We start from the raw sequence: 27,499 nt of genomic DNA on the forward strand, positions 1-27,499 counted from the left end.
GTTGAACTTCATATTGACTCGGCCGTGGTGGTTCAGATGATATCAACTGGAAAATTGAACAACAAGTTAGGTTGATCCTTTGTTAATATTCGAAATTATTGGAATTGGATTGAGAAGTTACCATTGCTCATGCCTATCGTGAAACAAATAAGTGTGCGTTGGCAAATGTAGGATGTCAATTGGGTTAGAGAGATAATATTTTATGAGGATTGTCCTCCGCATATGAAAGATCTTGTACTAGCTGATGTAATGGGGATCACTACCCCACATATGATTTCAGTGTAATTTCGTTCCTTTCGGGCGTAGGCCCTCTATTTTATAAAAAAAAAGTATTTTTTTAATGTTGAAATTATTAAGTCGAACATTGTGAATTGTAATCATATTCGAACTCTGACTCTCCACTCATATATGTGAATTTTTAATAACTATTGTCATTTCGTCTATCTATTAATAAAAAAATGGATTTTTACTTAAAAAAAAAAGGTTTTTGAAAACAAGGTGGAGGAAAATAATAATAATTTGGGCTTAATATAAAAGCCCATACATCATACGTCACCGTGAGACAGAGCTAACCCTAGGAGCTGGAGCTGAGCCGAGTCGAGTCGAGCCGAAGTTCGCGCGAAGTAAAAAAAACGGTTCGAATAGGAGGCGAGGCCAAGCCACCACACTCACTCACTCTCAAATTCAATTGTGGTTCGTGTTCTTCCATAATTCCATAATTACCCTTCTCTCTCTCTTAGGTCATCTTTCACCCTCGCTCGCTCAATCTCATTCTCTCTTACTTCGTTTTCCTCTTTCCCTCTTTCACCACCGCCCACTATTTCAACTCACTGGTAATCATTAATATTTTCTCTTTAGGGTTTCCTTATTCCAATTTCTGTAACAATTTCATGATCATTTTTTTTCTCTCACAGTTTTGGAGTTTGCTGTTCGTGGTGGATTACCGGTATAGAAAATCATTCAATGTAAGTTCAGCAATGTATATGCTTCTTATGGTGATTTAAATATGATTTTAGTGATTATGAGTTCCTGTTCGTGGCTGTTTTATTAAGATTTAAATTATTTGTTAGTGAGGTTATTTTTCAATATGACATGTTGTGACTATTGTGGAAACTTGCATAATTTATCTGTAAAAACAACAATGCCAATAAGACAGTAACAGCCAAGTTTAGTTTTCATGTGAGAGGTTAGTGATCTTACCTGATCAGAAAGGTATGGCTGGCGTCGAGCACATCGCGTCCATACGGTTGTTGGTGAAGTGGGGTATTTTGCAAACACTATGATGCTCATGTAACATGTAAGTAAAAGCGTGAAGTGAGAGGTTAGAGAGTAGAATAGCATACTCGAGTCCTTAGCTAGGAAGGTGTATATATATAGGCTTCTGGCGCGGAGTTACAACCATTGATGAGGGAGAGGAAGTCGCGGGATTGTCATCATTGGAGAGGGATTTAATAGCATTTAGTGCATTGATTAGTACTAAAGGCCATTAATTCTGACGGTGGACGTTACGAGCGCTGTCTACTCATGTCCGTTGGAAAGTTGGACCTTTGTCTTGGGCTGACCTCATTTTGGCCGAGCAGGTCACATTGTGCCTTGGCCTAGTCCAGAACAGTTTGCAATCAGAATCACCTATTCTTGCATACCATCATGCTTGGTTTTTTGTAAAATGAAATATTTTTAGCTAATTGATCGCGGAGTGATAAATGTTTACTTGTATTCTTTTTTGGTAATTTAATGTTTAATCTTTCTGACATGTGGGGGGTGCCTGGAAGCATTTGAGAGCAGAGAACCACATTATAATTCTTGCTTCTGTTGGGTGACATATTTGGGAAAGGTTTTATGTACAAGAAAAGTTATGATTCGTTTGATAGTGGCGTTGAAGGTATCCTGAATTATAACTGGTATTATGGATGCTTTACTTTCTAGAGTTCCTATGAGAAGTGTACTTCTCTGTGTGCATTTATGAAGCCTAGATAATAAATTTCCTATTAATTAAAAGTATCCATTTTTTATTTATTTTTAAAAATATTTCCTCTATACTTCTCAGATACATCTTCGATACAATCGTCTATGCCATAAGTCTTCTATATATCTTATTAATTAAAGATACACAATTGTATGTTTATTGTTTGTGACACATTCATTGTAGAAAGAATATGTTTTAATCCATGTTGTATTGTATCCGCATTGTATTATACATCTGGGCTTCTTAGGAGGTGTGCATACAAACTTGCTTTTGGGGAATTCATCCTAGCATCCGGATAATTCTGGTACATTGAATTAACCTTTTCCATATGAAAAATAGATAACAAAAGTACTTACCCCAGAGAAATACGAAAAGTGTAGGTGACCTAATAAGCTAATAGTATTATAGTTGGTTCACTCGAAATGTTTCTCATACTAACTTTTTGCAATAACTTTTTTCCTTTAGTGTGTATTCTGAACTTTTTAATTAGCTCACTGTTTAGATTTTGCGATTGCCGAGTTCCAAAAGTTTGGTGCAGTTTGCTCTGGAATGGAATCACATTTAATTCCATTCCTTTTTGTTTTATGTTTGATTCACAAAACTAAGTTTGGAATGCCCATATGTCATCACAAATCATAAATATAGGTAATGAAGATAAATAAGGTATAAGATAGTATTACAAACTTTAATGATTATGGCCACAGACAATTTTCCATTAAGCAGTTCTTATTCTGTGGAGTAGAGGTACGAATGGAATGAAAATTGTGTGCCGAACCTGGTATATTTTGTTATTCCTTAACATTGGCTTCGATGGCAAATTGTGTTTGTTCAAACATGGAATTGGCTTGGTTGTATCCTTTCAAAGGAACGAATATTACTAAATGAAATTGTATATATTTTAAGAGAACTTCTTAGGACATATTGAGGCATGTGCTTGGAAAATCATCTTAATTTAAAATTCAATCTCTTTTCTTTTTGTGCTTGTTAGGTTGCTTACGGATGTAAGCTGTTCATTAATAGTGAACAGCCTGGTGTTTTGCTTCCTACTTGTGTAGTGTTCTGCTCAATAATTTCACCTTATATGCTAATGGCTGCTGATCAAAGAAGAAAGCGATTAAATGGTGCAAGCATGGGTAGTTATGGTTCTCAAGAGCAATATAGGACTAAAAGAAAGAATTTTGGACCACCAGTGCAAAGTGATTTAACCATGAAATCTCACATTTCTGTTGAATGGGATGCTAATCACCAAAGGGTTGTTGCCAAGCGGGAACAGGTTGGCATTAGTTGGAGACAAATGAGACCATTTGCCAGATTTGATCACAATGGACATAAAGTCTTGGCAGACGTGTTTGCCCTGCCTGAAGAAATTTTTGATCTAGATAGTTTAAGTGAAGTGCTTTCCTATGAGGTAACAATCACGTTTTGTTTTCAGCTGAAAAAATATATTTTTTGGTCCAAGAGTATTATATAAATTGTCTTTTTTTGTGAAAACTTTGGCAGGTTTGGAACACACAGCTTTTGGACAATGAGAAAAATTTTCTTAAGCAGTTTCTTCCTGGCGACTTAGAGCCAAATCAAGTTGTCCAGGAATTACTTTCTGGAGATGACTTTCACTTTGGAAACCCTGTCTTAAAATGGTAAGATGTCTTTCTTTATATTTTATCTGTATATACACAGTCTGCTGTATTTTGCATGTGTGGTTGATCTGATAGCATAATCTGTGCATGCATACATACATATATGCAAGATGTGATTGTTTATTTGTTTGAATGACTCATGAGAACTATTATTCATTGATGTAATGTGGTAACTGGATTTACTATCTTTTTGGATTGACATAACCAAATTTGCCAGCTTACTTGGTTAGAGGTCCTGTTTGTTGGATTTTGTAAAATTGTACTGGTCCAGAATTTTTGATCTAGATAGTTTAACACGTCTAGATCAAAAATTTTAAGAAAATTTTTGACCAAGAAAAGTTAAGTGAAGAAATTTTTGATCTAGATAGTTAATTTGATCTAGATAAAAGTTAAGTAAAGAAATTTTTGATCTAGATTAAAAATCCTTTTATTTGATCAAACATTTCTTCTCTTAACTATCTAAATCAGAATTTTTGATCTTAGATAGTTTTACCAAATTTTTTATCTAGTTTTATTGGTCCAGATTTCTTTTTGCCAACGGTTTAGCTTACCTTTTTTTCTTAATGTTTTTGTTTTCTTTTTATTTTATGGGCCAGGTTTATGTCACCCTATTTTTTTCTCCTTTTTATTAATAATATTTGTTTGTGGTTTGTCAGTTTGGGTTAGTGGTGTCAAACTATTTGGGACGACCAACCTCCTTTGATGCTGTTTGCTTGCTTTTGCTTAGAAAATGTACTTCGGTACATTTTTAGTTTTGTTGTATTTCCAAAATTTTGTAACTTCAAGGGGACTTAATTTGATTGTATTTACTTTTCCTTCGTAGATTTATAGTTTATATTTGCATTAAATTTGTTTCTGGCCCTTCTAAATAAGAGAATTATTGTTTTGGTCCCTATAATTTTTTTCTTTGGTTTTTTAATATTTATCATTCAAAAATGTGAAATCACTATTTTTTGGTTCTTATTGTCATGTGACATCGGTTAACTTCTTGTGTTTTTATGGAATGCCATGTGGTCATCTTAGGTGACACCTAATAATATCAATTGTGTCTCTTGTTAGCATGTGACTCCCGTAAATTTCTTACTTGAGCCCTGAAATGAATGTTAGGGAGTGAAAAACAATATTTCAGATATTAGAAGAATGGAAACTATAAGAAAATATTAACTGGCACTAAAACCAAAATTTGCCTATTTAGAAGAATCAAAAACAGTAATTTACTAATTTCAGAATTTGGAGGCATGAAAATAAATGAAAATGTTTTACAAGGACCTAAACCAAAATTCTCTCATATTATATGGACTAAAAACATAGTTAACCCTTTATATGTTTTGGTTTATGTTTTATTTGATGGTCTTTTCTTTGAGTTGTACTTCAACAATGTTGTTATGCATTGTTCCAGCTCTAGAGTTAATTCATAGAATTGTACGTGTTCACAACTATGTACTCAGTTATATACTATAGTTGTTTATTGTAAACTTGTGTAGACTCACATAGATTTGCATAGAATGAGTTTACTACATAATGGTTATTTTATCTCATCCATGCCAAAAATGGCAGTTCTGTATGCTTAGATTAACCCAAAAATGCAACACTATGGTATGGTTTAGTTTTGTCTCTACTCTGTATCATATTCTCAATTTTTAATAAAATTGGTCATTCTCTTCAATTGTTTCTATCAATTTCTCAATTCTCTTCAGTGGGTTCCTAATATTATGTCATTTCATCTTTCAAATGTATAAAATGCCTGTAATCTCAGAAAATTATTAATACAACGCAAAATTAAATTTTATTTAGTTTTTGGATCATTCATTAAAATGTTCACTTTTTTAGACTTTACAGCTTCAAATGAATGGTCATATGCATTTGCAGGGGTACTTCACTTTGTTCGGGTGAACTTCATCCAGATATGATTGTTTACCAGGAGCAACATCTAAAGTCTGAAAAAAGAGCATACTTCTCGCAATTACATAATTATCATAAGGAGTAAGTCATGCACAGTTATTTTTTTGTATATTTTGATCTTGTTTCTTTTGGCAGGGTACTTACTAAAATGTTGTCGTTTTTCATTTTTCAGTATGATTGGATTTCTAAGTAAGCTGAAGGAGAGCTGGGAGGCCTGCAAAGATCCAGAAAAGGAAATTCTACCGAAGATTCTGAGGTTTGACATTTGGAAGACCGTCTATATATTGCAATTTGCACACACAACACTTGTTAACACAGAAGTATTGAGTAATTACAGGTTTATGCCATAGTTATATTACAAGGATGTGTGCTTTACATGTGTTTTCAATACTACTTAGATGGTTATATTATAAACGATTGATATAAATAATATGGGGCGTCACATTGTTTCAAGTCTGAGATGATAAAAACCTGAAAATCTATTCAAGATGTATCTGATGAAATAGAAACAACAACCACTTTAATTTTTTTTAGCTAATGCTTACATTAGTAGATAAATAAAAGGGTGGGTAATGTGCATTTACCTATTTTATATATCTCTATTGATTTTTTTTTTAATAATAAGGATTTTGCTTTGTGCAGGTCAAAGAATGATATAGAGAAAAACAGACTGTCTAACTTGGATGAATTTAGATACGATGATCATGATGGGAATCTTACAGTGGCATCTGGGTCATATTCCTGGGGTGCAGAGGAGAAAGCATATGATGACAACCAAATTTCTTCAATGGGACAGGGCGATGAACTTCGGAGAAGGTAACTATCTCTGCTGCACTTGATTTTTGGTGGCTTTTGTAAAGGTTGCTTCAGATATTGCTTGTACTGCTATGGTGCCCTCCAAGATCTTGAATTTAACTGCTGTTGTCATTAAAAATTATTTTTTGACTATTAAATGAGTATCATGACGAGTAGGTAAATGTCAAATGTTGTATTATGGAACAAGGTATATAACTAATTCCTGAGGTCATTTGATGTAAAATAGATAGAAACCTGGTATTTTATTAGAAAGTGCAGGGTAAAATTCACCCAAGTACCAAACAGAATTACACACAGTAGTTTTGAGGGTCTGCAACCTCCCTGCCCAAAGACCCAGTTTCCCCCGAAATGCTTAGGTAGCACCCCTCATCCTCTTATATTAATAGGCAACATGCCTATTTCTTCTGACTATGTCAACTGAACTAACCTAACTAACTAGGTAATTACCTCACTTCTGACACGGATATTTTTTTGCTTTTCAAATGTTTTTATTTCTTATACTGATATTTTGATTTTCTGGCACCATATATCTTCTACTGGATGGATGGCACCATATATTAATACTAAATATTTTTTTTTCATAGTCTCTTAAATTAATAATATATTTTTAAAACCCACTTGTGGTTGGTCGAGTGATGTTGGCTTGGGCTCTTGGAGTATGCTCCTCTCAAGGTCTCAGGTTTGATTCCCACTGGTGCCAATTTCGGTGGGCTAAGTCCATACAGAGCAAAAAAAACTCTGGCTTTAAATGGGGCCCCCGCAAGTGGGCGGTGGGATTGGTCCCCTTGGATTAGTCGGTCATAAGGCCGGATACCAAGTTTTAAAAAAAAAAAAAAAAAATTTTAAGTATTAGTGTCCATGTCACTAAAATAGCGCCTGCTCCGCTCCATTTTTGGGGTTGGCCGTGCCGCTATCTGAGATTGATAACAGAGCTTTACTGATTCAATGCTTAACCAACTGTTAATAAAATGATGTTTGACAGGGTGCATGGCAAAGACTTCAATAAATGTAAACCAAGAAATATGATGGCTTCTTCAGATTTGATGCTTAATGTGGGTGGAAGACCAAAGAAAGGAGACAAACTACACATGGAGAACTTTCCTGGTAGTGATGGTGAGAAATATATGTCATATATCAAGGTTAGACTATCCCTCTCAGATCTCTAAACAATACTGAATTGGTAGGGGTAATCATCTCTGTCTCTGGGTTACTTATGTCATTAGTGCTACTGTAATAGAGAGACAATAAATTTGATTCTCTGGTATGTGAAATAATCATTGTTGTCACAACTCTTAAGTTTTTAAACTTCAACTAACATTGCAAAGTGAGCAAGTTTTTCAAAACTGCTATGTTCGTATATTCTCTTAATTATCCTTATTTGGGTAGGTTGGTAGATATTTTAATTTGATTTAGGTTAATTCTGTTTAATGCAGTTCTAGTGTGTATGTGTGTATAATACAAAAAATATTATTCGGTGGTTTTCCTTCTTTTGTGACGAGAGCAAACTTTTGCATTTTTTACTGTACAATTATTAGTATATAAGGCATATGCTGATTATTTCCTATGTTTCAGATTAGCAAGAAGCAGCATGAGCTTGTTAAGAATTTGAAGCTATCATGTAAAAATATCCCAGCTAGCACTCTTAACTGTGTTTTGGGTGACCTTAATAACTTTCATGTGCAACCGTACAAATTATTTATCAAAGAAGAACAGAAGAACTTGCATGAGCATTGGTTAGTGCAATGTTGAGGGCCACCTGTCAAATTGTTTCAAATGGTACATTATATTTGAAATTTGTTTACCATTATTGCTTACTTGAAGATATATTTTATTTCTATAGGTTACAATTGGTAAAGAAACACCTCCCTGCATCATATGCAAACTGGACAGAGAGACTGATACAGAAACATGCAATGAGAAATTCTTTGTTGCTTGAGATGAAAGATAGATCAAATATAGAGGTTTGTAATAATGTTTCCTTTTCTGAAGATCCATTAAAATTTCCTAGCAGTGAGCTTGCATACCCTGCATCAGTCTATCTGTTTATTGACTTTGACAAGATACTTAGGTTTACCTTGCCTCTTGTTGCATGATAGTGGCCATTATTCTTAATGGTTCTGTTAAAACCTTTTTCACTAATAATTTGCCATACAGGATGAAGATTTTTTGAGCACAAGAGTCCAGTCTCAGGACAAGGAGGACGGTGATGTTAATAACCAGTCTAGCTTGGAAGATGATGAAGATTCTATTGTTAGAGTCCCAGAGAACCCGTCCCTTCATAACAAAGCTGGACTACATTCAAGTATTATGAAATGCCAGGATAATCCCATCAGTGAAGGAGCCCCTTTATCGTCTAATGAAGAGTCTATTGCTAGATTCCAAGATAACCCGTCTCTCCATAATTCTTATCACAGTGGCGATGACCAGCTCCACCACTCACATGTAGATTTGGAAAAAGGTATTTTATCACAAGGAGATGATGCTTCACATAACAAAACTGAGCATTCAAGGATTATGAACTCTCAGGATGATCCCATCGGTGAAGGAGCTCTTTTCTCGTTTAATGAGGATTCTGTTGCTAGATTCCCAGAGAATCCATCCGTCAATAAATCTTATCATAGTGGTGATGAGAAGCTCCACCACTTGCATATAGATTTGGATAAAAATACTTTATCAAACGGAGATGATGCTTCACAGAACCAAACTGCACATTCAAGGAACTCTCGGGATGATTCCATTGGTGAAGGATCGTCTGATGGTCATGCCTGGCAAGCAGCTGAAATGTCACATTCTTACTATGATTTACCTGTGACCCACAATTACACAGCGGATGGGTTATCTCTTGTAAGTTCACAAATTAACCAAGATAAACAAATCCAAATGATTAGTCCAGAATCTAATTTGCATCAAGAAGGCACTGGCAAGGAGTTGTTACAAAGGCAGTCAGATGATGGTCCCTTCAGTTCTTACCGAAGCCAGGATCAAATTGGCTTGATTCAGTCTTTCATCAATGATAAAGGGGTTAACTCCTTTCACTATGAACAAAAAAGAGCTAGGTTAAATTTCCTGGCTGAACAAAAAAGAGCTGGGTTAAATTTCCAGGCTTCAAACGATGTTCAGGTGGGGGCTGGCCAATTTTCTAGTCATTTTAAGGAGTCATTGCAAACATCTCTGACATTGGACCAAGGTCACAGGCAAACTGGTAAGGTTTTTGTGCCAGAAAATATATCAGGTAATATTTACTCTGATGCAGGAAGATACTTAAACACCGGGCAATATCCATTATCCGCAGGAAATATTACTGATTGGGCTGTTGGTGCCCCTCACATGGTAGCACCTTCTCAATCTCATGTTAATACAGCAGGAAATATTCCTGATTGGGACGTTAGTGCCCCTCGCATGGTAGCACCTTCTCAATCTCATGTTAATACCGCAGGAAATATTCTTGATTGGGATGTTAGTGCCCCTCGCATGGTAGCACCTTCTCAACCTCATGTTAATAATTTCATTGGTCAGCCTTGGCTTCCTTCAGTCCATCAAGTTCAGGGTACCTGGAATGGATCTGGCAATGGGAGTCTATCTAGTCAGATTCTTAGCACCGGAGGGAACTCCGATCAAGGCTTATTTAGTGTTCTATCTCAGTGTAACCAATTACATTCAGGTAGCCCTTATGAGTCAATCAGACACACGGACCAGTTCCTTTCGCCCAGAACCTATGGAGTAATAGATGCTGGTACACATAGGATCAATGCTGTTGTACCACCATCTTCTCATCCGCTAGATTATTTCAGTGGACGTGATGCACCTGGTGCTCTGTTGCCTGATGATATAACATGGATGAACTTGCCTCCTCAGAATCCTGCTTTAAACGATCAAATTGGAAAATCGTACTTGAGGTCATGGAACCGGTAAAATCTTTCACCTAATTAGCACAGTTAGTTTTGTGACAGTAGCAAGATTCACATAAGGGATAAATATCCTGATATGAGATGAGAGATAGGTTTATGTAAATAAGTATACCATGGTCAACTCAACACCATGTACATATCTCTAGATGTTAGATGTGCTGGAAAGAGAAAGCAGGGGTGTAGGAAAGTTAGATAATCTTTTCATTCTTAATTTTGTTTTTTATCATGCGTTACTAGAGAGAGATTCTTTAATACTTTTGAAAGGTATCTAATGCTGAAAGCAGGTTCCTCTTTTTGAGCTATATTTTTGTTCTTTCTCAAAATGATCTTATTCAGGTATGATTGTTGGAAACTCATGAAAAGCAACAATGACAGTTTATGAACATATTTTTATTGATGTTTTCTCTTTAGGCCTCCTATGGTCTTTTCCCCCTCTGAATTTTACTTTTTTGCCCGAATTTTTTTGCCTTAAAAAAAAATTCGGTTTCTGTTAACCGAAGTTTTTATCAAGGGCAAAATTGGAATATTTAGGGATATAAAAGATACATGAGGGGCCTAAAGAGAAAACATCATTTATATAAGCTGATTAAAAAAAATTTCTATTTTTTTTTATATTCAGCTACTATACTTTATACACAAGCCAATAAATAATGGGATATAATGGCTCATAAGTCTTAAGTGATGCAAGTATTTATCTACTAGAACTTACTAGGGAAGATATATTTGAATTATTGCATTCCACCGTTAGGAATAGGAAACTGGGGTCATTTGTCTCGTTGGCTTTTTGACAACCACACATCATATGAAAGTGCAATGAATATATGAAAATGTCTTATATATATCAATGATGTTCCGGCAATAATAATTTGAGTAAATCAGGTTCTAAAAGCGCAAGTGAATTTAGTTTATTTTTAAAATTAACTCTATAATAATTGTAAAGGTTTTATATTTATCTTTGATACAGACTATTTAAATATGTGCAAGTATTTTATTAACTTTGATTGTCATGCGAGACAGATCATAATATGTAATGTACCTAATTAAATTGCATAACATTATATTATTATACTGCCTCCGTCCCTAAACATAAAATATAGTTTGACCACCGTACGTACGTTAATGTACAATTTTGAATATTAATATTTTTAATTATTTATTAGTAAAAAATTATAAAAACTTAATATTTTGAAAATACTCATTAAAACAAATTAAACAAGATCTTATATGTTAATATTTACATCTATATATTATTAAAAAAATACTGTCAAAACAAGATAAATGAATAATATATTTTAGTCAAAGTAGCTCTAATAAAAAGGGATAGAGGAGTAATTTTTAAAGGACTTCAATTATATTTTTATTTTATTTTTAAAATATGCCTTTTTATTCTGTGAACTTAGCTCAGTCGGTATATGCAGGGACCGAGTTTGAATTCCTGTCATCTCATTTATTCATCTTAATGGTGAAACTTTTAACTACTAGACTACTTAATAAAAAAATACGTGTCTTTTTTTTAATATGACTCGTTAGAAAAAAAAATTATTATTTATGATTATGACCTGAATAAGGAAAAGGTGAATTCTTCGGTACACATATTATGTGGCAATGTACCGGTACATTGCTGATGTGTTTACCAAATCAAAAACATTTAATGCAGATTTTGTTTCTTTATTAAATTTTTTATATTAAACACTACTTTTTAAAATTTGTAAATATATCCATCACATAAATATAATCATCAATCATATTCCACAATAAATCAAAGCATGTATCAAATCTTCCAACCCAAATTTTCACATTTTTTTAACAAGATTCAAATATTTTAATATTTACTCCAATTTTTTTAATTATTATAATATCCTATAAAATAATATGATTTTAGTATTGTGTATTTTCTAAAGAAAGAAACGTATGACTTTAACAAATTTTTAATTATTATTATTATGAGTGGATGATTTTAATATTTCTATATTATTACCTTTTAAAATAATATTTTAATATTATTAGTTTATAAAGATTAATATTTATTTTCTGTTTAACCATTAATATATATATATATATATATATATATATTAAAATACATTTATTTATTTGTACAAAAAAATAATTTATGTTAATTTTGCGTAATATTAATTGTTAATTTTTAGTGATTCGTAATATTTTATTTGGTTAAATAAGTTTTTTATCGCTGCAAAGTTACTGAATTTAATTTTTTATCTTCTCCACAAAATATTTATGCATGTAATTTTTTTTATTTACAATAGAGCTTAGGATCGATCCCACGACCTCTAAAATACTAGAGCAAACCTAGTATGCATGTAATTTTAATCATGTTGTTAAGTCGATGTGTATTTATGATGATTTTGCAAAATATGTATAGAGCATTATAAAAAGTTTGTCCAAAAATTAGGAGCTCAAAATTTAATTTTTAGGTCAAAGTATTCGTTACTTTTATCTTGTTTTTTTTTTATTTATTAAATTCATATTTAATTCATCTCATTTTAAAAAATACTAAAATTTTTGTAAATGAAATTTTTATATCAATAAAGAAATGTTTGATTGTCGAAATTTAAATTCATAAGTATTTGTTAGTTCAATTAGGTTATATTGAACGACTTGATTAAGAAAAATTGAATTCCTTAATTAAAAACAAGTATAATTAGTTCGGTTTTGCATATGAACTATGTTTCAAGTTGAAGAGTTTGATCTATAAATTTTGATTTTTTTAATCACAGTCGGCATTATTAGTTGAGACTTAATAGTCAGGTCATATATGAACTATGTTTTTTGAGTCACGGGAAATCCAACTAGTTGATATTGAACCATTATCTTGCCGAAAGTTTGAATCCTATGTGTGTCATTCCAATTAAGTGATATTGGATTGTTTGAGAAAAAAAAAATTGATCCACGAGGGATTCTTTTTTTTAAAAAATAAACTCGGTATCCGATCCTATGACCGACTAATCCGAGACGACCAATCTCACCGCCCACTAGCACGGACCCATATAAAGCCATAGTTTTTTTTTGCTCTGTATGAACTATCCCACCGAAATTGGCACACGAAGAAATCGAACCTAACACCTTAAGAGGAGCATACTCCATGGACCCAAGCCAACACCACTAGACCAACCCAAGTGGGTTTCCATGAGGGATTCTTAAGTAACTGTTAGTCCAATTAGTTTTTTTTTTTTGTTATTTTAGTCGGTTCAGTTAGTTGAGATTTAGGTCCCCGTTTGGATTAGCTTATTTTTGAGCATATGCAAACAGTTTATGCAATATAAATTATGTTTTAAGTTATTTTATAAGTTCACACTAGTGAAAATTGTATTTTTATAACCTATTTTATCATAAACTACCTTGACAAACTTATAATAATACGTAAAAATTGCATAAGCTGCTTGCATAAACTCAAAAATAAGCCAATCCAAACAGACCCTTAATCATTATTTATTTGCAAAATATATAACTTACCAACAAGACAAATGATATTTTGTAAATTAAATTTGTTTGTTTTTATATTATATTAATGTTTTGTTTTATATTGTTAAAAAAAAAAGCCTAAACCTTGCGTCAAGAAAAATAAATAAAGCATAAACCTAATACTAAAACAAAATCCCTAATGTCATTCCGCCGTCGCGCACAATAAACAAAAATCAATAAAAAAAATTTAACTTTGATATTTTTTCTCTTTAAAATACTACTATTCTAAGCAAAAATCAATAACATCTTCAATTTTTTTTCTTTAGAAATACTACCCTTCTAAATAAAAATTAACAACATCTTTTAACTTTTATTTTCTTCAAAAATGCAACCGTTCAATATATAATCATGGTATCGGTCATACAAATTTACACAACAAAATACAGTGTCGTGAAGAAAATGCATTATCATGACAAATTAGACGGTTTCTATTCTCAAATTTTTGTCTTAAAACCAAGCCACTTGCCCACTTCAAATTTATCATGATACTTCTATTCTCTCTAATTTTCGGTTCCAAAATTCTTCAGTTTTGTGTTTCACTGTAACCCCACTAGCAAAAACAAAAATAAGGATAATTTTTTATGAACCCTAATAACCTAAAACAAAAAAATCCAACACCCAAAAATTGAAAAACCACGAAATTGAGATATGAAAAAAAATATGAACTTTATGAGAAATTGAAAGAAATTAAAAGAAAGACATCAGAATTTTTTGTTCTTAAAGAAAGGCATCAGAATGAATTCAAGGGGTGCTATACTTTCAAAAAAATAAAAGAAATTGATGTAAAAAAAAATATACGCATATTAAATCCCTAAAAATAAGTATCAAAAAAAAAAGAAAGGAGAACAAAGACACACGAGAGAGAAAGAGACATGTTTAAGGAATTTTGATTTCTTTTGAAATTATGGAAATATGTTTTAAGGTTTCTAAATTACAATAATCCCCAATTTAAAATTTTTATAAATTAAAAGAGTAATTTAGAAAACTTCTATTTAAAGAAATCTTCAAAATGACTTGTTAAATTATCATTATATGTGGACCAATTAAAATTATACACATCAACAATGTACCGGTACACATCCACATAATATGTGTACCGGAGTGCTCACCTAAGGAAAAAACTAATTTCTATGCTTGTGTAAAATCTTTTTAAACATACCGTTATAAATTTCTATGCATGGATTAGTAGGTATACTAAACCTTAGCAAATGCATCGGTTCTAAAAAAAGAAATGAAAAAAAAAATTAATTAATTGGCCATGGTAAAGAATTCTTTCTATTGAGTTGTGGATATTGACCAACAAATTATGCATGAGAGAAAGATTTACAACAAAACTAACCTAGTGGACATATGCCCAACGAGGACAGAGCTTAATCACACTGGTATTTTGTTTAATCCGCATGATTTACCTTGTATTTTTTGCTTTCTAGACAATGAGGACAACATCCACCTTTTCTTTCTTTGTTCATTTAGTAGAGGTGTATGGGAAACAGTATATAAATGGGTAGGAAAAGGGATACCAACATGGACTTCAGGATGGGATCACTTTTTGTTGTTTGGCGATATGGTAAAAGTGAAAAAAGGCGGTCGGGTTCGACATTTGATTTGGTTGACCACTACGGAATATTTGGAAACACCGTAATAATGTGGTGTTTAATGGTACTACTCTGAATGCCTTTTCTCTTTTGGATAATATTAAAGCTACCTCTTGGATGTGGTTTAGTGGTAGGTTTGGTCGCAATTCTTGTTTTTTTTTCAACGATTGGTGTTCTGATCCTATGGGTTGTATCCAAAGCATATGATAAATCGCTTTGAATCGTAAGGAATTGAGTACCCCTTGTACTCTCTTATAACATATTTGCTTATAAAAAAAACCTAGTGGACATACAAAATTTAATGGTTTATTAATTTTTTTTTATAAGATAAGGAATATAAAAAACTAAGGACCGACTACAGAGGAACATGCACCCCTTAAGTCTTTATCAAGAAGCAAATTAATACTAGGACTAATAACATCTAACATAGAAGGGGAAAAATCCGCTTGATGACCCCGTAAAGCAAAAGCATCGACACAAGTGTTTGCTTCACGATGAATTCGATTTATACGAATAGTCGACCCTGAGACGTTGATAAGGTTTATGATCTCCTGGACTAGAGGTTGGAGATGAAAATGGAGGTATGACGATTCTGGATCATATTGATGGCATGTATGGAATTTGTTTCAAGAATGACATTTGTAGGTTGCATCTCTCTCATTATCTGAAGACCAATGAGAATTCCTTTTAATTCTGCAAAGAGAGCATTTCATGACCCAAGCTTACACATGAAACCTTTAACAAAGTTTCCATTGTGATTTCTGATAATTCTTCCGCAAGTTGCTTGACCGTGTATATACGATCTGTCTGTATTTATTTTGAAAAACTCAGGAGGAGGCTTTGACCAATGCATGTATTTCCGGCACGAGTTTACAGATCGAGATGCAAGAGGGAACTTCGTCTCTTTTTCAATCTGATAAGCTATGTTTATGATTTTTGAAGTGAGATGCGTTGCAAGCTCTGTCTCTCTAGAAAATACTAGTTTATTGTGATCCTTTCAAAGAGACCAAATCGAAATACAAAAAAAAGTAGGTCAATCCGTGTTGCTAGCTCCAATATGTTTAGTAGTGATGTTCCATTCCGGTCAACCATACAAGCCAAGACTGAAAAACTTGGCCTAATTATCTTCTATGATGAACTAGTTCCATTAGTTTTGAGCGTCCTCACAATCTCGAAGCATATGCATTATGGTTTTCGGGTAAGATTGACATATGGGACATGTATCATCCGTTGTCATCTGACGGTGTGCTCTTACTGCATTTGTTGTAACATCCGAGAAGATTTTTAGCATTGTCGACTGACCCTACAAACCAACACGAGTCTTTTCAGTGTATCTTGTCCTCACTCGCACGCTTTCTGGGAAACTTCCCAAAAGGTCACTCTTCCAAAGACTACTCCAAGTCAAGAACGCTTAATTGTAGAGTTCTTATCGAATGAGCTACCAAAAAGAAGATGCATCTTGTTGATATAGGTAGTACCAAACAATTCTTATATGCCTTCCTTCAACCATGCAGTCCCATACCTGCACGGCCTCAAGATCTCTCTCATTTCGATGTGATTCGTTTTTGCCTAGAAGCTGCCAGGAGCAGCTAATTGTCATGCCTCATGCACCGACAACCACTCCCCGTCCTCGTTTGACCCGGACGTTACATTTGTCAGCAATGATCCATGGACTAGCTTTCAAAGAACAACGCGAATCCTAGTCGGACCTCGCCAATGCAAAACCTAATCAAACAAAGGACTAACATTAGTATTATCATTATCATTACTACTAAGAAATTTATAAGCCGAGTTAATACTAAAATTTCCATCTGTGGACATATTCCAATTGGGAATATCACTATTTCCGACAATAGGTGGCTTCAATTTTGCAATCAAATTACAAATAGACTCTGGGAGACGAGTGACCAACATATTCCAATTCCAGTCCCCGCCTATCAAATAACTAGAAAATACTCGATTTCACCCATAGGAATAAGGTTTGAGTATTGATCCTCCAAGACACCACAATTTGGTATCCAAATGTCCTTCCAGAAACGAGTTCCATGACCATCATTTATCACCCATTTGATGTGAGGCTTGACATGCTCCCAAGCTTTAACAATAGCTTTCCAAATGTTTGAAGAGTTACTTCGAGCAATAATATTACGGGTAGACAGGAAACCACAATTATATTTGGCTCTCGTAATTTGAACCCAAAGCTTATCAGGACATGATCCGCAACCATTTACCAAGCCAGTTTATGTTTATAAACTTGGTTCAAAATTCGGAGATTTCTAAAATCCAGACCACCCTCCTCTTTGGGACGACAAATCTTCTCCCAAGAAATAAGTTGACATTTACGGTGTTGATTGGTTGAACCCCAAATAAGGTCTCGGCAAATTTTCTCCGCTTCTTCACAAATTGAAGCGAGAATATTTTACAATAAGATTAAATAGTTAAAATTACATAAATTATTGAGGTCTATGGTGAACCACTTATAATATTGGCACACCTTACTTATTTAGGGTTAAATATTAATGGAAATGACCATTATGACTAATGGAGATAAAATTAAAGCATTTAAGTGGACTGTTTATTAGTTAAGAGACTAAAATAAAACCTAAAATTTAGTTAAGAGAACAAAAAAAGTAGTTAAGTAAAAAAAAAATGTATATTGCATTTAAGCCACTAGATTTGGGAGAAATTCTTAGGTGAATATTGACCTAAATATTAATGATTAGGCACAAGTAATAAATTTTTTAGAACTTATTAATATATTAAATAATTAAATAATTAAAAATAATTAATAGTGTTAATGAGTTGTAAGAATTTTATCGGTTGTACTTGATCATTAATGCTTATATGGGTACTCACCTAAAAATTTTTGATTGCATATTTGAGTAGTATGTATAAAATCCTAGGTTGAATTGTCATTTAAAAAATAAAATGTATATTGCATTTAATGTAAATATGATGGAAACTATGTAATAAATTTGTTTACACTAGTCTCTAATTAAAGAATAAAAAAACAGCTTTGAATAAATCCAAATTCAGTTTTGTGTCTTGACATCTTCTCCCCTGAAACTTACCGTTTGTGAGTGATGATGATGATGAACAACAATAATCGCTTTTCCATCTGAAAACCTCAAATCCAACCTCCACGAACAAACCAAAGTTGCATCTGGTATGACCCATCTTCATCTTTTTCATCAATTTCATCACTCATTTTCATTTCATATACCCTGCACTCCACTGCACGCACATACCCTTTATCAGTTTACCTCATAAAAACGTTTCTTATATCATTTTTTTGCTTCAAGTTTTCATTTTTTTTAACAGTGTTGCTCAAACTACTAAAAGGGTAGCTTCAAAAAAATGGCACAAGAATCACAACAACAACAACAAGTGGATCCGAATAAGAATGAAGTTATTCGTTTAGAGCGTGAATCTGTTATTCCAATTCTCAAACCTAGACTCATCATGACATTGGCAAATCTTATTGGTATGTTGCTTCTTCTTTACAATTTCTCTCCATGTTGTTTTTATTGACATTTATAGAACCATGTTTAGGGTATTGTATTTTACAATTTTGGGTTGTTATGGTTGTATTTTGATATTGATATTCCTTGAATGGAAAAACATTGTTGGGGTGCAAAATGAGTGTTGCTTTTCTCTCACACTTATAAACAAAATTGAGATGAAGTTATTCCTGGTGGGAACAATTATTGGCACTTACCTCGCGGACAAACTCCGGACAAACTCTGGATTACCGGGCCCTTTTCCCTTGAGAACCAGATGGTTAACAACTTAACACCAAAAAAATAAAATTGAGATGAAGTTCACTGAAATTTCAGTTTTTTCCCTAACATAGATGAAGATATAGGGTTTTATAAAAAACGTGCGATATGGGTCGCAACATCATTGGTTTTGATGTCCCGGTGACCATAATTGAGGCCGCATTAGCTGCATTTGCCCGTTATTTTTTGCAGTATCTAGGATTGCAATACAACCGTGAATGTTACTGCAACCACAATTTAAAAGTTTATTTACCAATAGTTTATCTCCCTTTTTTGAATTCATTGTTGTTGTTCTATTGTGGCTTGAGTCTTTTGGCTATGATATGCAGAACATAGTTCCGACCGAGCTGAGTTTTTGAAGCTCTCAAAGAGGGTAGAGTACACAATTCGAGCATGGTATCTTCTACAATTTGAGGATTTGATGGTATATTCAGATCTTAATCCTTTTGATTTATAGCCTATATATACCTTGGGGTTGTGGAGAGACTGATTCCGTTATGCTTTCAGCAACTCTACTCTCTCTTTGATCCTGTGCATGGGGCACAAAAGTTGCAACAGCAGAATCTAGCTTCTGATGAAGTTGATGTACTTGAACAGAATTTCTTGACGTACTTATTTCAGGTACTATCTTGAGTTGATGCATTGTGAATGTACAATTCTCTTGGGGCCTCCTTGTTAATATAATATAGACTTGAAGACTTGTCACAAATTATAGTATTAACATAAAGGAGTAATCTGTTAGAAAGTGATGGAAATAAAGTAGCACAATAACTTAACATAAAATAATTTAGGTGGATTGAAATAAAGTATCATTACATATTTCTTTCAGGTAATGGAAAAGAGCAACTTCAAGATAGTGACTGAGGATGAGATCGAGGTTGCACATTCAGGCCAGTATCTTCTAAATCTCCCCATTTCTGTTGATGAATCTAAGGTTTGTGTATAATATATGTTCCTTCACTGCCATTGTTACTTGCAATGCTTGACTTTGTTGCTAACAGTTGCTGATTTCTGTTTTATTTGGCTAATGTAAGCTTGACAAGACACTTTTGAAGAAATATTTTGAGCAGCATCATCATGATAACCTTCCAGATTTCTCTGATAAGGTATAGCTCTAAAGCTAGTCCAGGTGGCTCTTATCCCTCAAGGATTTCCTGATTTCATGATGTTCGTTATCCAAATAATGTTGTATGAAACACCAGAATTACGATTAATAATTGTTTATCTCGTTAAAATTTGATTTCTTTTGAGTTGTAGTATGGTGTTTAAATTTGTTCTAGGGTCTATTGGTTTATTTTGTTTTTTGAGTCATTAAAACATTTTTCTAGATACATTATTGGAAATAAGAATCTTTGTTGTGTGTGATTAATTCACTAAATATTGGTTTTGGCCTTTTGGGTGAAAGATCTTGCTAGTGTGTCAACCACTGAAAATAGCAGTTTGTTTAAATTCCGCCACGCTAGGGGTGATATATCGCTACTATAGCTGCTATTTGACAACACATCATACTAAATGGTGTATCGCAAAAAAAAAAAAAGCGGTTTGTTAAAATTCTGCTACGCTAAAGGGCCACTATAACTGCTATTTGACAACACTGAATCTTGTTTATTAAAACAAAAAAGTGAGGAGAGGGGGTTTGGGGATGCCTTGTCATTGGTTCTTTCTTAGTCTTTTTTGCTTCTTTCATGACCATTGTTAAGTTAATTTTAATGACCACCGCTAATTTAATAATTTTTATATCTCTTTTTGTCATGGTGATGACATGGATGTTTGAACTACATATTATCCACAGTCCAGCCCTTATCTACTACCCTACTCCAAGTGGATTATAGTATTTGCAATTGATCCTTGATAAAGAAACATAATCGTATAAATGTTGATGTAGTTATGCACATGCACAGAATATGATACATGTGGATTGATATTATGGTAGTCATTCAATCCTATAGACTTTAACCGAAGACTGGAAGTTTTAGATTAAGAAGGTTCATTGTTTGCAAGCATCCAATAGATTTTCTTTGGCTTTTGTTACTTCTGTACTTGGTTTGATGCTGGATAAAAAAATATGTAATTCCTTGAACAGATGAGAAGAAATTTTTTTGTTCCTCAAACTTATATCCTTATCGTGAAATGGCAAACTAATGCATCCTATTGTTTTAGTATGTTATCTTTCGGCGTGGCATCGGAATTGATCGAACAACTGATTACTTTGTCATGGAGAAAGTGGACATGCTCATTGGACGATTTTGGGCTTATCTGTTAAGAGTAACTAGGTAAGCAAACTCCTAGAATGGAAAGTGAATGTTATATCCGATGCTAACGAATAATCCATTATGAGAAGTCAACATGTTGATTAATATATCAGTTTGTCTCAGTAAAACCTTTAAAAGGTCAATATAGAATAATTTTGAGTTTGCATTAATCAGGGTAAATATCACCAGCTTCATCTTTTCATTGAAGACCATATCATGAAATCTATACCTGTGAATGTACCACAGTATAAACAGCATGTTTCTTGAGCCTTTTATTTCTATTTCCAGAAACCATTTTAAGGCTGTGGTTCTTACAGGTTGGGAAAGCTTTTATCAAGAAAGCCAAAGCCTAATAAGAAGGACTCAAGTGGCAATGAAATGATCCGTGAAGCAACTGGGGATGACTTATTTGTAGAACGGATACGTCTTGAAAGCATGCAACTAAGGTCTTATTCCATCTCTCTCTCTCTCTCTCTCTCTCTCTCTCTCTCTCTCTCTCTCTCTCTCTCTCTCTCTCTCTGTCTCTGTCTCTGTGTGTGTGTGTGTGTGTGTGTGAAAGGCTAAATTTCAAAGAGGAAGTTTTAGTTTAAGATTTGCTCATGGATTAAGATAATGAATAACATGCCTCAAAGTTATATGGTGTTTCTTTCTCGCTAAAATGTTATGCTCATGCATTTGAGTTTGATAAATATTGAATGTGTGGTGATGTTGTCACTTATGAGATCGTTTGCTGAAATTTCCAGCTCCCGTAATTTACTCGGCAAGACCTTGATCCAAGAACCAACATTTGATAGGATAATTGTTGTCTACAGGTATATCTTCCTTTTTCATCTCAAATTTCTATCGAAAAATTTGAAATCTAATAGAAAAATTGTTTTTCAGGAGAGCCAGTACAAAATCTAAAAAAGAACGAGGAATATTCGTGAAGCATTTTAAAAACATTCCAATGGCTGATATGGAAATAGTTCTTGTGAGTTATATAACATTCGTTAAACATTTAAAAAAATCCAATGTATATTACTTGATAACTTTTTCCTCAACAAACACAATTGATGACTTTGGTAATGAAATTCTTACTTGACAGCCAGAAAAGAAAAACCCTGGATTAACTCCAATGGATTGGGTCAAGTTTCTTATATCAGCAGTTGTTGGACTGGTCAGTTTTTCAACCTAACTTGAATGTTTTCATAAGTCTGAATGAACTAACGCGCCTAATGTTCTTTGCAGGTTGCTGTATTTAGTTCACTTGAAATGCCTTCGGCTGATTGGTGGGTCATATTTGCTGTTCTTTCCACAGTAGTTGGTTATATTGTCAAGACATATTTCACGTAAGTTTGTTCATTTTCCTGTTTGGTGAAATATACGTAATGATTATTAACATTGAAACTAGATCTATTTTTAATAGGTATTTTTCTAAATATATCTTTTTAGCTATATATTTAACAGTTGTGGCTACTGTTTTTTTTTTCTACATAGGTTCCAACAAAACTTGGCTCAATACCAAAATTTGATTACACAATCGATGTATGACAAACAATTGGACAGCGGAAAGGGTACACTTCTCCATTTGTGTGATGATGTCATTCAGCAAGAAGTAAGTGCTAGATTGAAGCACTTTGTCCTATTGATTTTATTATCAGCGGAGTTTAGGCTTTTTTCTGTTTGTGACAGTGTGCCAGCCAAACATCTAATGTAATGGCTATTAATCTGAAATTCTTGTAGGTCAAAGAGGTGATACTTTCGTTCTTTATTCTAATGGAACAGGGTAAAGCTACAAGACAGGTTTGTACATGAACACAAATTTCTAAGAAACTTGTTTTTTCCTTTCCGCCACCTTTTTTATTTAGTATTTCTCCTTTTTTTTTATACTTAGGGAAACAAGTTACTTAATACTTATGTTAGCTATATGGTAATGTGAATCAGGATCTGGATCACTGGTGCGAGGAACTAATCAAAGAAGAGTTTGGGGAGGAATGTGATTTTGATGTGGATGATGCAGTTAATAAATTAGAGAAATTGGGTATCGTCAGTCGGGTGAGATTTTCAAAAATTCTCTCATTCTAATCTACGAAGTGATTATATATCTATGCTGAATTATTTAATACTTAACATACTTTTAAAGGAAAACTAGGCATTTTTTTTCCTTCAACTTTGTTTTTATTATTTCCATTTATTTTTTATTTCTGTATATTCCACTCGCTTTAATACCAAACCAGAAAAGTAGAAAACATTTTGATCCTTGTTTGCTAAGTTTGTTAAGGTTAAGATCAGTAAAGAAAACTAAACCAAACCAGAAAACATTTTGGTCGAATATAACCAAACCGGTTATGCTTCACCCTGAACTGACCCTGACCAGTTATTAAGTTTGGTTCATAGGTTTTAAATTTACGAGACAAACTGGTTCTGAACTGATTTTAAAATCATTTCAAAAACTGGCTGGTTCCCTATACAAATATTTGAAAAATGGATTAAAGTAAAAATAAGACCACACTTTTTAAATCAAAACATAGAATTTACGACCAACTTAACCCCAAAAATCGACTTACAAAATGAGGATTATTCATGTCTGATAAACACAACTCATGTCATATATCTGGTCGATGTGATACTCAACACCCTCTTCATGCTCGAGACTAGATGTGTGAAGCTATGATTAATATGGCTAGAATTACTTACATCTGAACAAAACTAAATATTTTCTCAAACCAAATAAACATTAAAATAGTATTTTCTGCAAAGATTGATTTATTTGTTGACTGGTGATTCTTGTTGGAAATTCAGGATTCTATTGGTCGATATCAATGTGTGGGACTAAAACGGGCTAATGAGATCATTGGCACCACGACCGAAGAGCTTGTGCTCAAGGCAAGACAGGGAAACCTCACTACTTGATAGTGTTTACAAAAGCTGCTTAGCAGTCTTATGTACATGTTAGTGTTGGTTAATCATATGATAATCCTGAAATTAGTCGTTACATTTTTTCTTCAAAAAATGCTAGATTGATGATGTTTTGTCTCTTGGATGGAATTTGTTACTTTTCTGATACTGTCTTCTGTAAGTTTTCATTTTTGTCAATGTGTTTTCTACAACTTCATTCTTTTTCCAATTTTTCTGTGTTAATAAAACCTACTCTCCCTGTCCCTTAAACTGAAGCATGTTTAATTGCAATGGTTTGTCCTAGTTAGTTATGTTCAAGCTTTTATATGTAATATCGTTAAATTGCCACTGATTGATATCAATACAGTTTAAAAACAACTGCAAGAGAGATGTTAAATTGCCCTATTTGCGCGCGCCGCGCGGGCTTTCGGTAAGAGAATTTTTTTCCTTCGGAGATGGGGACGGATATCATACTCTGTATGGTCTTTATCTCTAATAAAATTACAGCAGAACTTTTTAAAAGTGTGATTGGAAACACTTTTTTTTTTTATAGTAAATCACCAAATTGATCTATGTGTTTGTAACTCACTCTTAAATAGATCCTCACTCTTTCAATATTTCAAATTAGTTAATGTTTCTGTTAAACATTTTTGAATTTGGTCTCTTTGTTGACATTGATTTTCTAACACCATTAAATGCGCCGATGTAGTGTGTTAAGTGTTACATGGACAATGACATCACAAAATTTATGTGTTATATAGTTGATGGTTAATTTAAACAACGACGGTTTGATAAAATTTTTTTGGTAAAAATAGGGAATAGTTTGACGGTAACTTCAAAATGTTAGAGACTATTTTGATAGAAAGCGGACGAATACATGGACTTATTTGACAAGGCATGGACTAATTTAAGATATTGAAAGAGTCGGCAACCTACCTATTTGAGGGTAGACAAATCAATTTAGTGGTTACTCTACTTCTTTTATTATGTTACAACACTTCATGCAATAGAATTTATATTCCACCTTAAAGTGAAGTATCCGAGATTTCAAATCTCAGTCCTACATAAATCTGATGTCTCAACAAACACAACACTCTTCATATATTAGTTAAGTTCATGAATACTCTCCATATATTAGTTCTATTGCACTAATATTTACCTATATAAAAAAAAGATGCAATGAGATTTCTCAAAATTGGGGTTGGGTGTTATGCTTCCTTTTTAATATATGTATATTTTCTTAGAGCATCTCCAATGGTGATACCACTTTGGGTATCATACATTAATAATAAGTGGTTCTTACAATGCCATATAATATTTATGCAACTCATATATATTTTGCTCCAATGATGATACCACTTTTTGAGTATCATACATTAATAACAAGTGGTCCATTCTATATTTTTTTTTTATTTTGTCTAAATAAAAATAAAAATTATTTAATTGAATAAATACATAGATAAATAAATTAATAATTAAATATAATGAGAAATACATGACAATAAATAAAAATTGGTAAAAAATGCATAAATATGACGGGAAATATATAATGAAAAATATAATAATTAATTTTGATTTTTCACTTGTCCGAAACGCTCCCAAATGTGTTCCATGAGATCTGCTTAGAGTTGTCGATGATTTGTTTTTTCACGAATATGTGCTCTCCTTTGCATATATGAAAACTTATGAAATGAAAAGTGGCAAAGAAATAAAATATTCCTATATTAAAAAAAGAAAACCAAGATCAACAAGCATTGAATGTCAACACTAATATTTGTGACATATATGGAAGCTATTCAATTGAATTTATATACCAAAAAAAAACATTAAATTGATGATACGGTACCTTATACGGTACCTTATTTAAGGTACCAGTATCATCAATTTTGATATCCTATGTGTCACGTCATGGAACTCCAATGATAAAAAAAATAAGGTACAATATCATTAGCCTATGAAACTCTCTTAGATACATTTATTGGAGATGCTCTTAATAATTTTTTTCTAATGTTGAGCAAAATCCAATCGAAGACTCATCTCTTTTTTTATTCTATTAGATTAGATGCACAAGATGTTGTATTTGTTCATATCTAAATATTAGTTGATTCGTATACCAAAAAAAAAAAAAATTAGTTGATTCTGTTGATAAGGAGTTGCCTCACACTCTAGGAGAACACGAGTTTAACTTTGATTGTCGGTGTGAGACCATCTTTGATGGATGATTCATAAACGTTCTTTGAACTTTAAAATTTGTTCTGACTCTAAAATTTGTTTTGACTCTGATAAGCTCGTGAGACTTAATTCACCTAAATTTAATAAATAAAAAAGGAAAATACTAAACAATGTCCTCCATACACTAGTTAAACATATAAATAAGGAAATTTTGTCTTGAAAATTGTGTATTCAATACATTAAAAGTATAAAAAGTTATCTTACCAACATTAACTTTTTCTTTTATTTCTATTTTTGGTATGCTTAATTAATGTCCGGAATTGTTTAGCATGACCAAAATAATATATACTTATGTACAAAATAAGACCTGAAAAAGTTGGCCGGGTAAAATTTAAGTATGGGTAGGTAAACAAATTTAACATATCTTTGTTTGACTTATGGAGCATTGAGATTTTTCAAATCTAGAAAAAGATTAGAATTTTAACAATTTACTCATTCAAAATCAAGTTTGGATAAGAGATCGATATTTGAGAAGAGACTTTAGGATGTGGGAATTGCAAATATGCAAATGACTATGCTAGAAGTTAATTAAAACATGTAATAGACTGAATTATCATTCATATCCATAACAAGATGCAAAAGGAATAGACTAAACTCTTCTCCATATCATTTCATCTGTCAATACAAGATTATATTAACATTGCGTAACAAAAAAAATTGTAACAAATCAATATCATAATTCGGAAGAACACTTCCAGACAATGCGAAAAGAAAATATTTAGTCTCGCGTGCGTCTAGAAGTATACTTCCGATTAAGGGTACATTTGAGAAAAAAAAATCAGTTAAATATTTTTTTGAAAGAAAGGGAAGAAGCAACACCTAGTAGAATATTCTTCAACAATTTAGTTTAAAATTACCAGTGGTCCAATTCCTAGATATTCCTAAGACAAAACTTCATAGAACATGATGATATAGTTGAATGAAATAAGAATATAAAGGACTATTCAGTTGTTCAACAGTGATCAAAATTTGTTGGCTACATTACATGTGACTCGATAATATTATTTATATGATATTTTAAAAATCACTTCCATATTGATAATTGATATTCTCAA

General features: G+C 32.9%; 2 protein-coding genes across 7 annotated transcripts; both read left to right on the plus strand.

The window, feature by feature from the left end:
- Nucleotides 1–662: 662 nt before the first annotated feature.
- On the plus strand, nt 663–10,531 carry LOC123889242. Of its 5 annotated transcripts, XM_045938488.1 has the most exons (14): nt 663–833; nt 915–965; nt 1,773–1,882; nt 2,214–2,270; nt 2,955–3,374; nt 3,467–3,603; nt 5,473–5,586; nt 5,678–5,761; nt 6,148–6,321; nt 7,304–7,460; nt 7,894–8,054; nt 8,162–8,282; nt 8,476–9,523; nt 9,614–10,531. In XM_045938488.1, exons 3-14 carry the CDS (start codon nt 1,856–1,858, stop codon nt 10,231–10,233), a joined length of 3,120 nt encoding a protein of 1,039 aa, XP_045794444.1. In that variant the 5' UTR covers nt 663–833; nt 915–965; nt 1,773–1,855; the 3' UTR covers nt 10,234–10,531. The 5 variants fall into 5 exon arrangements, with proteins under 5 accessions (XP_045794444.1, XP_045794443.1, XP_045794447.1 ...); XM_045938487.1 differs by lacking the exon at nt 2,214–2,270 and having other exon boundaries at nt 664–833; nt 8,476–10,531; XM_045938491.1 differs by lacking the exons at nt 1,773–1,882; nt 2,214–2,270 and having other exon boundaries at nt 664–833; nt 8,476–9,651; nt 9,758–10,531.
- Nucleotides 10,532–18,252: 7,721 nt separating this feature from the next.
- On the plus strand, nt 18,253–24,734 carry LOC123889958. Of its 2 annotated transcripts, none has more exons than XM_045939486.1 (16): nt 18,253–18,470; nt 18,607–18,788; nt 19,413–19,507; nt 19,591–19,704; nt 19,913–20,017; nt 20,118–20,189; nt 21,244–21,356; nt 21,653–21,781; nt 22,079–22,147; nt 22,218–22,305; nt 22,420–22,491; nt 22,563–22,663; nt 22,812–22,929; nt 23,058–23,117; nt 23,259–23,369; nt 24,117–24,734. In XM_045939486.1, exons 2-16 carry the CDS (start codon nt 18,662–18,664, stop codon nt 24,225–24,227), a joined length of 1,485 nt encoding a protein of 494 aa, XP_045795442.1. In that variant the 5' UTR covers nt 18,253–18,470; nt 18,607–18,661; the 3' UTR covers nt 24,228–24,734. The 2 variants fall into 2 exon arrangements, with proteins under 2 accessions (XP_045795442.1, XP_045795443.1); XM_045939487.1 differs by having other exon boundaries at nt 18,286–18,470; nt 18,626–18,788.
- The last annotated feature ends 2,765 nt before the right edge of the window (nt 24,735–27,499 follow it).

The sequence above is a fragment of the Trifolium pratense genome, linkage group LG6 (genome assembly GCF_020283565.1).
Source record: "Trifolium pratense cultivar HEN17-A07 linkage group LG6, ARS_RC_1.1, whole genome shotgun sequence".
Lineage (NCBI taxonomy): Eukaryota > Viridiplantae > Streptophyta > Magnoliopsida > Fabales > Fabaceae > Trifolium > Trifolium pratense.

What these genes read in the sequence shown, in the direction of transcription:
- LOC123889958 (XM_045939486.1), top strand. Translation starts at nt 18,662, where the DNA reads ATGGCACAAGAATCACAACAACAACAACAAGTGGATCCGAATAAGAAT. An exon ending in GACATTGGCAAATCTTATTG is followed by an intron (nt 18,789 to 19,412) that starts GTATGTTGCTTC and finishes TATGATATGCAG; the next exon opens with AACATAGTTCCGACCGAGCT. An exon ending in AATTGGGTATCGTCAGTCGG is followed by an intron (nt 23,370 to 24,116) that starts GTGAGATTTTCA and finishes TTGGAAATTCAG; the next exon opens with GATTCTATTGGTCGATATCA.
- LOC123889242 (XM_045938487.1), top strand. Translation starts at nt 1,856, where the DNA reads ATGATTCGTTTGATAGTGGCGTTGAAG. An exon ending in GGAAACCCTGTCTTAAAATG is followed by an intron (nt 3,604 to 5,472) that starts GTAAGATGTCTT and finishes ATGCATTTGCAG; the next exon opens with GGGTACTTCACTTTGTTCGG. An exon ending in AATATATGTCATATATCAAG is followed by an intron (nt 7,461 to 7,893) that starts GTTAGACTATCC and finishes CCTATGTTTCAG; the next exon opens with ATTAGCAAGAAGCAGCATGA.